Source organism: Gossypium hirsutum, chromosome D12 (genome assembly GCF_007990345.1).
Source record: "Gossypium hirsutum isolate 1008001.06 chromosome D12, Gossypium_hirsutum_v2.1, whole genome shotgun sequence".
Taxonomy (NCBI): domain Eukaryota; kingdom Viridiplantae; phylum Streptophyta; class Magnoliopsida; order Malvales; family Malvaceae; genus Gossypium; species Gossypium hirsutum.
The window spans coordinates 50962160-50978883 of record NC_053448.1 but is presented as its reverse complement, the minus strand read 5'-3'; the positions used below and the strand labels follow the sequence as shown (position 1 = coordinate 50978883).

Here is a 16724-nt window from a genome sequence, read left to right as displayed (position 1 = left end):
TTCAAAAAAAATAGAATTTATTCTAAAAAAATTGTCACTATGTTTTTACAGAATAATTATGCTCAATGGCAACGTAATTATTGCTCATAGCTTTTATTTATAGAAAAACGGTACAAAAATTTTGCTTGAACAAGTGTTAACTAAATAATAACATTTTAATATAAAATATAATATTCTACTAGGTCAACCACATACCCTTGTTGGTATTGAATAACTGTCTCGCATATTGTTAATTTATCTAACAATTATATTTTTTTCAAGTTAAACTTAAAGTTGTTCTCACATTGAAGCCTAAATTATTTTTATCTAAATTAATCTCTAAACTTGATACTTATTCTCACTTAAAACTCAAAAATTTAAGCTGGATAAAGAAAATTCAAACCCAATATTTAGCACTTTTAATTTCATACAGCATATCACATATTTTCATAACTTAGTTCCAATCATCATCGTCAAAAAAAACCTTTATCACAATTACCAAAATTAAAGGATGCCGCGTGTATGCATGTCTAATGTATATTTTAAAAGCTTTCCTATATACTTGGAGATAATAAGAATTACGGAAAAATGAAGAATCAAAATAACATAATAAGATTAAAACTGAATCAACTGTTAAATGGGTATAGTTTACAAACAGAGATAGACAATATGAAGTTAATTCTTTGTCCTTGGCTAACTAACTCTTCTGTACTTGGATTTATCATTTCATTACCATGTATAGCTAATTTCTCCTAACTGCCAAACTGCAAATTGTTGGTTGCCAACATGCCATCAACACCTACCTGAAATGCTCCTGCAAATATCAAATTTATGTGAAACAAAATGGACCGAAGCTTTCTTTTTCCTTAAGACTATCATAATATTACTTTCTTTTAGCTATTACAAAATTTTAAGAAATCAACTCCAGAATATTTTTTTAAAGAGAAAAAAACTACAGCCACAATAATGGCATGCCCCAAGAGTTGTAATAGCATTGCCATCCAAAACAGTTTTCCACAGGTTAAAACTTGGCTGAACTTTCTTTAAGAAAAAAAAAAAGATTTCCAAGATTGTGAATCACACCCGTGCAGGCCTCTTGGCTCATCCTCCAAATTATAAATATCATCTTGCACGATAACATCTCGACCTGAATCTTTCATACTTGCAGAAAAAATATCTACAAAGTCTTTCAGACCCTGAAACGAACCAGGTAAAACTATTATAGAAAACAATATGCATGTCAAAATTTTAAACTCCAAAGTTATCAGTTTAAACTCCAGCAAGCAATCATAACCCGGGAAGCAGTAGAGCAAACACATTAATTGGGTTCATCCATGAAAGTTTAAGCTATCACATTCAAGCTAATATTGATAACCTGTCAATGCACACTTCATTCAACCACATGTTAAGTGCGCTACGTGTGTGCATGTGTAGATGTGAGAGCACAAGAGATTTAAAATTTATCTATGAACACAAAAAGATACCTTTGTAGTTGGAGTTCCTGAATGCATGAGTAAAGAACGAGGTTTCCCAGAAAGTTTAAGTTGCTCCTGCAAGAAAATGTCAAATCAGACTATAAGATATAGTCATTAAAACATTTGCAGAGATGGAATGAGAAAGGTTGTTTTTTAGTACAGAAACATGAATCATGTAATTATTACAGACTAGCAGGGATTACCATCAGATTTATAAGATGAAATGATCCAATAAGGAAAGACAAATGACAAAGACAATCTCCAAAACTCCCCATTTTTCCCCCTTCCTTTTTGCTTTTAAATATGATGGAATGAAAATATCATCACATTGCAAACACAAAATGTGCAAACAAATTAAAAAGTCATCTTCTTACTAGTACCAACCTGCAGGGCTTCAGGCATCTTTGCTTTCTTGCCCCCAACCATGTTACAAAGGTACCACACACCAGCATTGGCAAGATCCTGCCAAAAAATAAACATGTGGGTAAATCCTGTTAAACAAAATCAATAAAGAAACTGCATACCAAAAGAATTTAAAGTCAGATGTGCATGAAACTAAATATCACATTCTTTTTCATCAGTGCCACAATCAGCCCATGCAGGTGATCACAGGGTAAAGCAGCAAGGTCAAATAAGTACAAGAAAAGGTGAAATAAGTTATTTACCTGCTTATATTCCAATGAACCTATTTTTCCATCCTGCAAGTGGGCAAAGGTGGAAAAGCAAAACAGATCAGATACATGTACACAAATACCATGACATTCAAGAACAAGGTAAAGCCATTAAAAAGAAATAGCAATGCTCCTTTATGTTTCTGGAGAACCAGATTTCATTAACAAGTTTAATATCTCCTGACATGGGGCAAAATGAAAGAAAGAAAGAAGAGATGCAGCCAATGTGATACAATATAACAACTGCTTCTCAATAACAAAACTGCAAAATACATTAGAGAAGAACAAAAGAATTCTGACCAAACCAGAAATCATTCTCTGCAGTGCGTCCAAATCATATTCAATGTTGGAAAGATCCATACGAGCCTCTTCTACCTGTTTACATATATGAACAACATTAAAGATGGTAAAACATTAATTTGTTTGATCTATCCAATTTGTTGTCTACTGACCCTAAAATCCAAGTATATTAACCAAGAGCCCAGTACCAAACAGCAAATAAGCGCATGATAAAGCTCATATTCTAACACCAAGTACGAATGATCCAAACCCACTTATTTTTATTGAAATCATCACAGATTCATCGTCACAATGAGAAGAATTTGAAAAAAATAATGTCTGACCTACTCTCTTCATTCCTTAAAACTAAAATTCATACGCAATGCAAGAAGAAACAAGTGGGGAAGTGGGCCTTATTCAATGAGGTTGTGTTGCATATGATATTCTGACGTCAAAGTTCAGGTAAAAGAAAAGGAAAACATGTCACTTACACTTTCTTGAATGCTTTTTGAGATTTCCTTTTGTGTTTCCATTTTATCATCCAGGTTCTGGATACGTTGGGTCAAATGCTTCTTTGCAGCCTGACCACATAATTTGTAAAGTAGTGAAAGGTGGTTTTCATACAAAATTTATATACTAACTAGGTCAACTCATATTAGAGATGCACATGATATTGACAATGGAAATCATTTGGTTCGTAGAAAACATGCTCAATGAAAACAAAATGCTAAGAAAATGAAAACAAGAGAATATAAACTTACAGAGAGAGCATCTGACACAGAATCCAGATGTTTTGTTAAGTTCTCCACAGCCAATGCCATATTGCGTTTTGTTACCCAAAATAGATCAGAGAACGAAATGCCCTAGTAATTAAAAAAAGACAACAAAAGAAAGAAACAGAACATATTAACCTAATTATAAAGCAGACCACATGAATGGACAGAAAGAGAGCTAGTTTTTAAAAAATAATAATATCAGTAAGCAAGAGTATGATTTTATCCTAAAGGTATTAATAATGTGGAAGCAAATAAATCAAAAAGGGATAGAGAAATGAGCCAGGCAGTTTGGGCATCCATGTCACGTTCATGTATTTTGCCGTATCATAATCATATTTAAGGCATTTTATATTTATACAAATGCCAGTCTGTTAATAATTCGTATCGTATAGATTTTGAGATATTCCTATCATATTTAAGGTAGTGTTGTTTTCTCATGTTGTCAAACAAATCATGGAAAAAATGCCAATATATCTATAATTTACATACCTTCCACCACATGTAACCATAACCCAATGCCCCCAAGGTAGCAGCAGGGATTACCAGAGAGGTTAACTTAACTGCCAAATCAGAAGAAAAGAAAAAGCAAACAACTAAGACACATTCACTTAGAAAATGCACCGTTCAGTCTAGCTAATATAATCATAAACCGGTTTCACACATTTTCTAATTTTAAAGCTACCAACTACTATTTAAGCAGATATAATTAAAAATACCGCCGGAATCCCCATTCAGAACAGTTATCTGCCGTGCTGAGGCCAGTTGCCTAATCTCCGTTGAGAGACGACGCACCTACGGATTAGTTAACACAAAAAAAAAAGAATCAAATTACAACCAAAAATTTTAAAATTTGAGCTCTATTTAATCATATACCTGAGCCAGAAGGGCATCTGAATCATCTGATTGGTCCCCAGTTTTTTCCAGTCCCTTCACAAGAGACTACCAGATAAAAAAAAAAAGGAAACAAGAAAAAGAAAGAAAGTTAGAAGGACATAATTTAGAGATTAATAAATAAATAATAAACCGAAGGATAGTAAGTTCAATGAGATGGCAGCGAGAAACTAACGAATTGAAATAAATGCGAAACGGTTAAAACTAACCTGCAATTCGCCTAACATGTCCGATAGCTTACCGTTCTTGAGAAGGATCGTACCGGTGTAACCTGAAGAGAAAAAAATTACGAAACGAGAAAAGTCAAAATTGAACTAGAAGAAAAAAAAAACGAGAATATAAGGATGATTGAAGTAAGAGAGTGAAAATGAGAAGTGCCTGCGCCGGCAAGGATCAAAATCTTCGAAAAGCCGACTCCGGTTTGCATCGCCATGGCGGTGATTCTTTTGAAGGGTCACCAGAGAGAGTTTGGTTGAGACTGGGAAAATTTTAGGGAAGAGAACAGAGGAGTAAAATCACGGAGGTATTTAGGTGGCTGCTGAGACAAGTTTGTTTTCCACATGGTTTGTCATTCCTAAACGACGACGCTTCAAATCTAATAGCCTTACATATTGAGGAACTAGGACAGTGTCGTTTTACATATGTTGAATGTTGCGTTGGACTTATATGAGTTGGGTTGGGCTAGTCTAACCTAGGGCCGAGGCCTGATTCCAAAATGATTTTCAAACCCGAGCTTGAGTCTGGTTCAGATTCACCCAAATAGCTTGCTTTACAAATTAAATAATAATAAATTGATTTATTTAAATTTAATTATAAACTTATTTTATATTATTTATAAATAGGAAAATGGATTGGACTGAATCAGACCAATTCAGAGTTGAAAAACATAAACAAAACAATTATCAAAGGAATTTGGGACTCATCTCAAATTTTAGCTAGAAAAGGTATAAAGCATGAAACCACTATATAAATGTTCTTAACAAAATGGTTGATTCATTGAATGATGACATTTCCGATGTCAATGTCTAAGCTATGCTTTCTCTTAGGGCAAATTGAGGAAGATACTTAATAAAGAGGAGCAATATTGAAGCCATCAATCTACGGGGACCTGGCTCAAGAAGGTGATCATGACACTACATTTTTTCATGTCAGAGTTAGTAACCGTAAGAATTTCGACTTTTTTTTCTTGTTAATTTTTAGATTTATTGAATGATGAATTTTTATTTGTAGAGTTTGAGTATTTTTATTATTATTGATGAATATTTTATATTTAAATATTATTTAGAATTATTTATTTGATATTTATAAACATTTTCATTTACATATTTTTTGTAATATCGATAAATATGAAATGATAGATCAAAACATATTGATATTAGCACGTACCAATTCCAATAGAAAAATAGTGGATTCACCTGTGCAATATTGTCTACCTTAGCCTTTATTCCATGCATGATTTTAATTCAATTAAATTGTGTATTTTCATATGCAAAATTCATTAAAAGGTGTTGATTAATCACATGAAACATATTATTACTCATTGCATTAGCTAGTTTTAAAGTGCATTTGTTCTTGATAGACTTATTTTGGATATTGTATTGGTTGTTTATGAGTTTGTGCACTATCTTAAAAGCTCCAAAAATGCCCTTATAAAGGTTTTACATGAAATTGGACATGTTGAAAGTGAATGACTATGTGAAGTAGTCCTCTTTTAGGGACATCATATTTTGTATGGGTTTTGATGCTTCTTGAGATAATTTGATAATGAATTGTGTAACTTTTTTTTCCATTTCTTTTGAATTAATGGTATACTACATAATCCTTTTAGCTTGAGAAAGGTATGAGATAAGGAGATCATTTGTCCCTTTATCTCTCCCTAATATGTACACAAGGTCTTTCAGCGACGTTAACTCAATAGTAGGATTTGGGAAGAATTTAACTATTTGAGGGGTCAAGGCCAATCAACATAGGCCTTAGATCAATAATCTTTTCTTTGCAAACAATAGTCTTTTGTCTTATGGAATGCGAGATTTATGGCTGAACAAGTTAAGGAGGTCCTTAACATATATAAGGTGGGTTCTAAACAAAAAGTAAATTTTGATAAATCTCTCATATACTTCAGTCTAAATACTTATGTTGAGCAGCAATGCAACACCCCATACCCGATCCGATCATTGAGTCCAAGCTACAAGATGCCATATTCGTTGTTGGAGTAACAACAACCATTTACAACACAATTTAACCATTTATGCATGTTGGCAAGTATAAAACATATTCACAATACGTTGTTTAATCATTTTCGGGCCTTATCCAAGCTTACGAAAGCTCTTTTCTAACACGAGGTCGAAACAGGGCCAAATTGTAAGATTTTAAAACTATCAGGTTGACTTTGTGACTTTGGGATGTAACTCATTGACTTCCCTCATCATGACACCATGGATATCATGTCATGACCTTATCAAAACAACAAGTGTTGTTGCGACTTTAAAAGACTCAAGGTCGTGACGCCACTCTCTGTCAATTCAAGTCGCGACGTTAGGAACTCATCGTCGCGATGATACCTCTTGTTTGTGCAATAACCTCTTTGGTACACATTCAAAGCTTCCAACATAAACCTTATTAGCATATGATGGTTCATCCCAATTTAACAAATCACCACATCATGCAAATTTGAGCACATAAGGCTTATGAAACTTTTGAAAACAAATAGTTCAAATAACATTAAACACATGATCATGAACTAGGCATAATTAGGCCTTTTCTGACCTTGAAATGCAAAATCAACCTTAACATACAAAGCAACATTAACATTCAAAACATGGATGAGCATTACTTAGAGAGAGACACTATATATACATGTCACAATGTTAGGTACCAAAATGAACATACTCTTTCTGTTTTGTTGATAGTGTGATACCCATATTGATTCAACCTTAAGATTTTTAACAACTAGGGATGTATGTCAGGAAAACAATGATAAGTGAGAATTTAACTACTAAAAGAATTAGACACATATCTAACTAAATCAAGGCATATAATGTTATAACATAGTGAGCATAGGAAATATAGGTATTCATATATGTCAACATTATAAACATAACCATAATATCATCAAATTGTACCAATTCATATAAGATCAACACAATCCCACATACATTCACTAGACTACTAGTTTATACCTATACGATTATAACCACATACATTTATAACTTATCAAATCCGATTCATTTTCATTTCTCGATTCCAAATTTTAATTTTAACATTTCGCCCAATGCAACCTTAATAAAAATGAACTCGTATACGTGGGTAAACTACACCACACCACACCAATATAGCTCATTTGAGCAAAAACTACACTACACCAAAGCACCGAAGTGCTAAGCCTGTAAGCATCAAATGCATATTCATATGTAAATACATCCCTCCACCACACCAATGTATCCAAAGAGACAATAAGTACTCAATGATCCACAACAAATTTTGGATATCAAATGACATCATAATCTCCACATCGTCAACAAAACTCGTCCATAAGCGCACATATGGCCTTATTGGTATGCCAACTGTATCTTAGCCTTTTGACTGCATGCGCACATGTGCATAAAACAAATGATTTTATAAAACAAATTTAAAGTGTGGTTTTATTGCAAGCATACAGGTAAATTGTAATATTTGTAGTGTTACTATGGAACACTAGAGTATTCCAAGGACCAAACCCAAATGAGATGACGATTGAGTGATAAACAGCGTACAATATAGAGTCTAAGCAACTACTGATATGATTTTATAGTACGACAAATCATAACAAGAAAGTTTTGCAAGAAAATTGAATATGCTAATCTAGGGACCAAATTGTAAAGAGTACAAAACTAAGAGATTAACCAATAAATGACTAACGGTGGTTGGTTGATTTCGATATGGTTCACCGGTCCTCGAATGAGGGGCTTAAATAGCTTAAATTACTAAGTGGCTCCATTTTATCTATTGATCTCAATTTTACCAACTTAGACAAATTAATCTAATTTATTTCTCGATCTCACCAATTAACCCAAGACTAATGAATTGGTGCACAACAAGATTACCTCTCGGTCTCACTTGTCTAAATATTCCCTTAGGGGCATCAATTCCTAAGTTTTTAGGTCTATTCAGTTTAGTCTAATTTATTACGATTTAATCCCTTGTCCAAAAAATCAATTTACCCACATCTCCATCAACCAACCCCCTTTGAGGTTTAGCTGCTCATGTTGAAAATAAAGATAATGCTCATGAAAATGAAAAGCAAATAAACCATTAAAGTAAAGCTTAAGAAAAATATAAAAGTTTGGATTTTTATGCAAGAAAACGTAAAGAACATGAAACTAAAGGCATTTAACAAGAAAATCTAAAGCAATAAACATAAAAGGATCAAACTTTAGTTGATTTATAGTAAAAGAAATTGAAATACATTAAACTAAAACTAGAAATGTCTTAAAACCAAGGTACATGGATTAAAAGTGCAAATAAACCTAAGCTACAGTGATAACTAACTTAACTAACACTATGAACATTAAGAACAATTAGTAAGTGCAGAAAAATAAACTCAAAAACTAAGCAAGAAAAAGAGAAAATAAAAACTCTAAATAAGTTGTAGAAAAAATAAAAGAAAACCTAGAGAAACTAAAGCTGAAAACTTAACTAATATGTCTCTCCTCCTCAGCCAAAATTAACTATTTTAGGCTGAATGCTGATGAAATTTCATTACCAAAATTGCCCTTACACGAGCCTTGTGCGGTTGGTGCATCGAGTGGACAAAGACTACCATTTCTATCCAAGTTTGTCCTCCTTACAATATCAGTGTTGTAATACCCAGAATAAGATATCGCGATACCCCAATCAGTTTCGAACTTGAAGGTCTTCTTTGAGGGTGGATATCATGATACCACTAAAAGGTGGTCTCCAATCTTCAAGCCTGTTGGAGGTATCGTGATTCCAAGGTATAGATATCATAATACCCTTTCATTTGGTGTCGCGTTCAATCTCCAACACGTTCCTACACCACTCAAACACACATTAGGCCCCCCTAATGACACTATTGGCCAATTTGGGTTACAAAATGAGTAAAAATGAGACATTTAAACTTATTAACTTCAAATCTAAAAATTACGAAAAAGACTTGCTTAAGAACAAGATCCTTAAGTATATCGGGAAAGTTTAATTTTCCATATCAAATTATGGCAGATCATCTTTCTACTAATTTTACATGGGCATTAATCATCCATATATGCATAAACATAAGTTGTAACCATCACATATTAATTGTTGAAATTTATCGATTGTATTAGAGTACGAATCACACATACAACTAGTGATACATTTAAAGATATTTTGTCATTCGTCTAGTTACAAATCAATAGATATAGCACCATTCAACTTATCACAGTTCACCTTAATTCATTTATGGTTCCTAATCAAGTATGTCAATTTCCACTATAATCTTAGCATAAGTTCAAACATAGATGAAATGAAAATAAATACAAGGACACCTATCAAACAAGGAAGGGTAGTTAGTTCCATAATAAATTACCTTTCAAAACACAAAAAAATTGAGTAGATCTTTCAAGGCTTATTCCACAACTTTAGTCTTTCCTCTGCAAGCTCCACTTCCATCCAATTCTTGCTCTATACAAGTATATATATACATACCAAATCAATATCATAAATTAACATATAATAGTCACTCAATAGTTTACCAATAATGATGCCAGGAGATGCATGACTGTAACACCCCTAACCTGTATCCATCACTGAAATAGGGTTACGGAGCATTACTAGAGTTTACAAATTAAATACACAAACATTTCAAACATTTCATATCATACAATATTTATGTCAGAAACCAATCGAAATTAAACATATAGTCCCTTATACGAGCCGTCGAGGCCCAAAATACGCATTAGAAACAAGTCGAGATTAAATCAGATACTCAGAATTTTTCGAAAAACATTGAAATTTTTTCAAAGTTGCAGGGGTCACATGGCCATGTGTCTCACACGGTCAGGAGACACGCCCTTGTCTCAGGCCGCGTGGGCATTTGAAATAGGGACACACGGTCGTTTCCCAGCCTGTGTTTGTACCCATGTAACTCCCTGACTTAGGTCACACAGCCAAGTCACACGCCCATATGCTAAGCCGTGTGAGTATACTAACTTGCATTGTTCGTTACGTCTTTTAAGAAGTTCCTCTCGCGATTCAGAGCTTTGCAGTGCGTCTTCAAGTTCTCCTATTTTTTTCTTCAATTCTTCAATCTTATTCAAGCTTGCTTTTAGCTCGATCACAGAGTTGCGACTACGGCACAAGTGAAGCGACCTTTCTAACTCCGCTACCCGATCTTTCAATCTTACTTCTTCATTTTGGCATTCTAATAAACTTTTTTCCAAGGCGCTCTCTCGAGCTCGGGCACCTTGAAATTTCTTCTCCCACTGATCAACTTTGCTCTTTTCTTCCTCGATCTCCTGTTTCCATTGTTCCGATGTTTTCCCCAAACCCGCAGTTCACATTGACAATCGCAGCCTCTTATAATCCGTTTTTAAACTATCTAAATCCTCTTCAGCCTTATTCTTCCCTTTTCTTAACTTTTCAGCTTCCAACTTGTGGATATCAACGTCTAGTCCCAAACGCATCTTTTCATCTTCTAGCTATTTTATCCTCTTTCCAAACTCTGAACTTCTTTTTTCGAAGTCTTGCTTGATGATCTCTAGTTCTGAAGGGACTACTCGTAAATGCTCTTCTATAGGACGACCACATTCTTCTCTTGGCTTTGGGATGTTATCATCGATCCTCTTACTTCGCCATCTGTGATATTCGGAAGTTGTCATTGCTGGAACGTTTCGGCCAAAATTGCTGGAACGGGTGTGACCTTCCTATCAAGTTGATCAAACAAATCTGTAACAGCTTCGTCTATATGCCCCAACGCTTTAGGAAAAATAACCAGCCCATACATACTCAAAGCAAAAACATCAACCTTTTTCTTCGTATCCGAGTGTGCCAAAATCTGATCTCGCAAACTTCTCCAAGGGATACATCTATTTTGTCCCTTTTGTTTGATTCGTGCGGTGACCCATTGCTCACTCATTTCGGTAATTCTCGTTAACTTCTTTGTAAAAGTCGAAACATTAGCAGTTCTAGAATAAACTTTATCCACTTGGATTCTTGGACAACGAAGTAAAGTTGTATACTCCTCCACAGTAGGCACCATGTCTACCTCCCCAAATGTGAAGCAACTATAAGCGGAATTCCAAAATTGGGCCAGAGCTCGAAATAAATGTTCATCTACATTGATGTCAAGCAAGTAGGGTAAATCACCATAATTATAGTAAAACAATTGTTTAACTTCATCATCCCATTGAGCCCAAATTTCTTTCAACTCCTGAAGATTGTTCTGAGTCACATTGATGCTGGTGTAATCCCATAACTCTGATGCATACCCCATTGTCAGACTATCACCTTTCTCGAGTTGCGACTTTTCTGACCATATTTGGATAACCGCATTATCTTCCACCTTGCTAAGAAATTCACTTTCCATGATTGGCTTTTCTATCTAGTAATCGAATGTGAATCAACGCCTTTTATAATGAAATGCCATGCAGACAAAATGCCATGCAATCAAAACAAAATAAGTTAGTATCAAAATTAAAATCTGATACAAGCAAGAAATAATAAAGCACCTATTTGGATATCTACTATGGGTTTGAAGTAGTTCTATCTAGGCTGGGTTCCTAGAGTTCACTACATGTGGTTTGGTTCTAAAGATAAGGTATCCGAACCAGCAGATTCCTCGATCTTCACCTATTATAGGCTCATATAGATCGAGTTCGGTTCAGGGGAATACATTTCCCTATGGCTGCACGGAGATGAAAATCTCACGAAGACATAGGTACGGATGTATCCCGAAAGCGATCTATTATCCTGCACGGAGGTGAAAACCTCACGAAGAAGTAGCTTCTCACTTCCACTTAAAAAGGTGTGACCAAAGGTCATGCAACGCAATGCAAAAGATACCAAAATTTAAACAAAAAGAGCAATTATAAACCACAATGATGAAAATTATAATGAAGAATGAAATGCCATGAAAGGATCGTAAATTTAAATCAAATTTTCAATTTTTGACAAAAAGACAAAAAGTAATCAACTCGTGGCTCGACTCACTTATTTTGAAAAAGTCCCCAGTGGAGTCGCCAAGCTGTTGACACCATTTTTTTGATGAAAAACGGGGTCGACTTGGGTTTTGAAAAATGAAACAAAAACAGGAGTCGCCACCAATCCTTTTTTGATAAGGTGTGATCGGATCACCTTGAAAAGTGGTTATTTTTAATAAACAATTTAATTTTACTAAAATAACGATTTTGGTCCACGAAATTCAGAAAAACGGGTTCGGGAGTCGGTTACGCACGAGGAAGGATTAGCACCATCGATACGCCCAAAATTGGTACCTAGTTGATTACTTAATGTCTTAGTGTCGAAAAATTGAAAACTTTAAAGAAATTTAAAATACAATCCTTAAAAAAAACTCAAATAGCATAGATTAAAATTCAAGAGGATATTTAACAATTTGGTTAAACAAGAAATTGTAACCCAACACCTTAGAGCACGTTCCTCGAATTTCCAAACGCAAAATGTTGCCTCATTTTATAACTTTTGAAAGGATATTTAGCTATTTGGTTGAACGAGAAAAATCGACACCCAGCACCTTAGGGCATGTTATCTCGAATCTTCAAACGCAAAACATTGCCATATTTTGAGATTTTTGAAAAGGATATTAAGCCATTTGGTTTAACGAGAAATCGCAACCCAGTACCTTAGGGCACGTTCTTCGAATTTCCAAACGCAAAACATTGCCTCATTTTATAAATTGAAAGGATATTTAGCTATTTGGTTGAACGAGAAAAATCGACACCCAGCACCTTAGGGCATGTTATCTCGAATCTCCAAACGCAAAATATTGCCATATTTTGAGATTTTTGAAAAGGATATTAAGCCATTTGGTTGAACGAGAAATCGCAACCCAGCACCTTAGGGCACGTTCCTCGAATTTCCAAACGCTAAATATTGCATCAATTAGAAATATTTTCCCCTTTTTTGAAATATGATATTTATATGCATGATGGAATAATAAACATGATAATGTGAATAATAATAAAAAGAACAAAAACGAATAATAAGATAAATCAATCATGCATATACCATAGCAAATAAATAAATAAATAAACTAAAGCATAAAAATGAGCATATAAATAAATACGTAAACAAACATAATAGGAAAATAGGTGAAAATTATAAAATGAAAAGTATGTACATAAAAAGGGACTATATATGTATGTATATACATAAAATTATAAAAATATGAAAAATATATATATGTTATAAAATATAAGTATCTACATGTATAGTATATAGGTTATAAAATGCTAAAATATAAAAAATATAAGTATGTTCATTATAAAAACATGTGTATGTACATAAATATAAAAAAACCAAGATATAACAATGTGCATATATATTCTTATACAAAATTAAAAAATATGTACATACATATATCATAAAAACTTGTTCACTCATATATATACTTGAGATTATAATAAATATGTACAATAGTTTTAACAATAATATATAATAAAAAAAGTACATATTAAAATAATGTATACACATATATATAAGGTAAATGAAAATATAAACAAAACAGAAATTAATAAATAAAGAAAAATAAAATAAAAAACGGAGGGGATTAAATCGAAATCAGGGATAAATTTAAAGGCCCAAATCATAAAGTGAAAAAAAGGTAATTAAAACACGCTACAAAAGAATGAGGACCAAACGTGCAATATTCCATGTCACTCAAACGGTGCCGTTCCAGCGGAATCTAAGCACACGGTCTAAGGACCAAATCGAAACAACAGAAAAATTTAAGGCCACAATTGAAAATACGCGAAAAACTGCATTGAAAACACCACAAAATCAGGGGGACCAATTGCGCAAATAATCCAAGAGGCAAAAACACGCGGATCCTCCCCTCGGGTTGGGTCACCGCGCGGGTCAGAGACCAAAACGACGCCGTTTTTGGTCTCTGAAACCTAAGCCCAAACGGCGTCGTTTCATTTTTATTATTTAAACTAAAATTTTTTTTATCCTCATTTCAGCCCCAACTTCTAAAAAAAACAAACTATCCCCCTTCTCTCTAGGTTTTCAAGCCCGGCCTAAGCCGCTGGCGAGCTTGCACGGTGGCTCCGCCACTCACTGCCGTAGCTCCGCCGCGCCGGAAGGCCCAAAATAGTTTTTTTAGAGAAGGGTTCCTCTTCCTTTTAAAAAAATAAAAAATAAATAAACCCTAAATAGAAGGGTGACCTTTCGGCCTCACCGTCCTTTCAGTCATGGTCCGGGCGAAACCCTAAAGGCTTCCGTAACCCCGACGAACGGAGAAGATCTCCGACGGTGGTTTGTGTCCGAACCTCAGGTACGTTTCAAAACCCCCTATCTATATTTATTTTGTTATTTTTTATCTACACGGTGCGCGAAAAGAAAAATAAAAATCTAAAAAAGAAACAGAGGCTTGAAGTAAGAAAAATATCAACCTTTGACGCTTTGATTGATTTTTCTGTTTTGTATTCTCTTGTTGTTTAAAGATTACATTTTTCTTCAGGCTTTATAGCCGATTACAAAGGTTCTCTCCTTTTTATTTCTGTGTTTCTGTCCTCTTTTGGCTTTGTTTTGCAGGGTTAGGCAAGGTCAACGGAGGTGACCTTGCCATTTCGGTGAAAAGGGGAGGCAGACCTCGGGACGAAGCACCTCGGGTGGCCCGAAAAAGGGGGGAACGACGCGAGAGGGGAGGGAACCCTAGGGTTCCCTGGTGCTTGCTTGATTTTTGGGCTCCAATGGGCCGTCTAGGTTTTTTAGAATTTGGGCCGTTTTAGGCCTGTTGTACATGGGTCATTTAATTTTGGGCCCGGGCATAAATTGAGTCCTACACTTACTTTGAGAAAGATCATAATGGTGGAGTAGGACGAGGAGTGAGAGCAAGAGATGCAAATGGCTTTATCATTGGAGAGCTTATAGAACCATTGAGAAAGATTTATTTTGCAAACCTAATAGAGGTGAGGGCCTTCACCTTGGCATTCAAATTTTCTAGAGATAAAGGCTAACCAGACATTGTGATTGAAGAGAACTCCATTGTTGTGATAAACATTCTCCGATCGAGTGACACAGATTTATTCTTACTCGACATTCACCTCTAAGAGGCTAGGAACATTATTAGCACTTTTACTTTTACTTCTATTTCATTTTCTTTTTTTAGTAGAGTTGGACAACTTAGCTAGATGGGTCATGGGTGCATAGTTGTGTTTGATTCTTTTTTCTTTCTTTTTTTTTTACTTTCATTTCAATTACCTGTCTTTTATTCATGATTATGTAATCCATGACGTTATGGATGCTTGATGAATTATCTTATTACCTTAAAGAAAAGCTTAACATAAACCAATTAAATAAATTGTTAGTCAGCCTTTTTTTTAATAAACCATTTGAAAATATAAAATCAAGAGGTCAAAATATATATTATTAGAAAGATAATGATGTAGTAACCATATTTTCTTCGAATCAAATTTGAATTGAGCTTGAATTTCATGACTTTTGATATTATTATTTTATAATGTTTTTATTACTATTATTTAAGTGTTTCGCTAAGTTGGTTCATTCATCTATTGAGTTCCAACTCAATAGTGAAATTACTCAAAACCATTTTTAATGAAGTATTTAGCATTATTGCTAGCGTGTTTTTGTCTTTTATATTAAATTGTAGAAGAATACACACATGATAAATTTTGAACTTGTCTTGTTTGATTTTTACATAAAATTTTATAAATATATTTGTTACATGAACGTTTTCTACCCACAACATTGTTGTGCCATAATCTAATTATTTTTATCATTTATTTATATCTTATCATTATAATTATTATTTTTAATGTAAGTTTAAATGGATAAAGAGGGACAATTTTAAAAATAGGGTTAGAGGTAGAAGTTAAAATATATAAACATGGAGGGTTTTTTTATCGACCTAGTTTCATTTTTATCACCTTTATTATTCTTCAACGCCACATTCATTGTATTCACTCCTCAACAATGTTGCTTGATGTTTTGTGGGTCTACCAAAATATTTTGGACTAACTCAAGCTGTCGTTTCACCAGGCTAGCGTGTTGCCCCTCCATAATGTGAAAACAGATGATGGTCACTTGTGCCTTGAATAACACATACTACTAAAAAATTGTCTTTAGTACAATGACAAACATTGCATTGTCCAGGTACGACATTCACCAAAACTACAAATATATACAAATACATTTATATTATTTAATAGGAATAATGAATTGCATTGGATCCAAATACAACATCAACATACCTTTTCATTGGCTCGTCAATTGATTTATTGTCACATCCAAGTCATGTCTCTTCTCTAATATATAAGATCCAAGTGACCCCTAAATCTATTTAAATATTCAATACAATAGGGAAAACCTATGGTTGTGAAAGGATGAACACTAACCACAACATCCATATACACACCCATGTTTGTAGAATATTTTGTTACTCGATTTTCACATCACCTTACAGAGCATCCTCTACAAAT

General features: G+C 34.0%; 1 protein-coding gene across 1 annotated transcript; it reads right to left on the bottom strand.

The window, feature by feature from the left end:
* Positions 1 to 568: 568 nt before the first annotated feature.
* On the bottom strand, positions 569 to 4646 carry LOC107946417 (uncharacterized). The gene is made up of 13 exons (XM_016880726.2): positions 4450 to 4646; positions 4281 to 4342; positions 4054 to 4119; positions 3897 to 3972; positions 3670 to 3740; positions 3166 to 3267; positions 2896 to 2985; positions 2426 to 2500; positions 2120 to 2152; positions 1839 to 1916; positions 1464 to 1529; positions 1063 to 1175; positions 569 to 793 (listed from the first exon to the last, which is right to left on the bottom strand). The coding sequence occupies exons 1-13, from the start codon at positions 4502 to 4504 to the stop codon at positions 772 to 774; spliced, it is 909 nt and encodes a 302-aa protein (XP_016736215.1). The 5' UTR covers positions 4505 to 4646; the 3' UTR covers positions 569 to 771.
* Positions 4647 to 16724: the final 12078 nt, after the last annotated feature.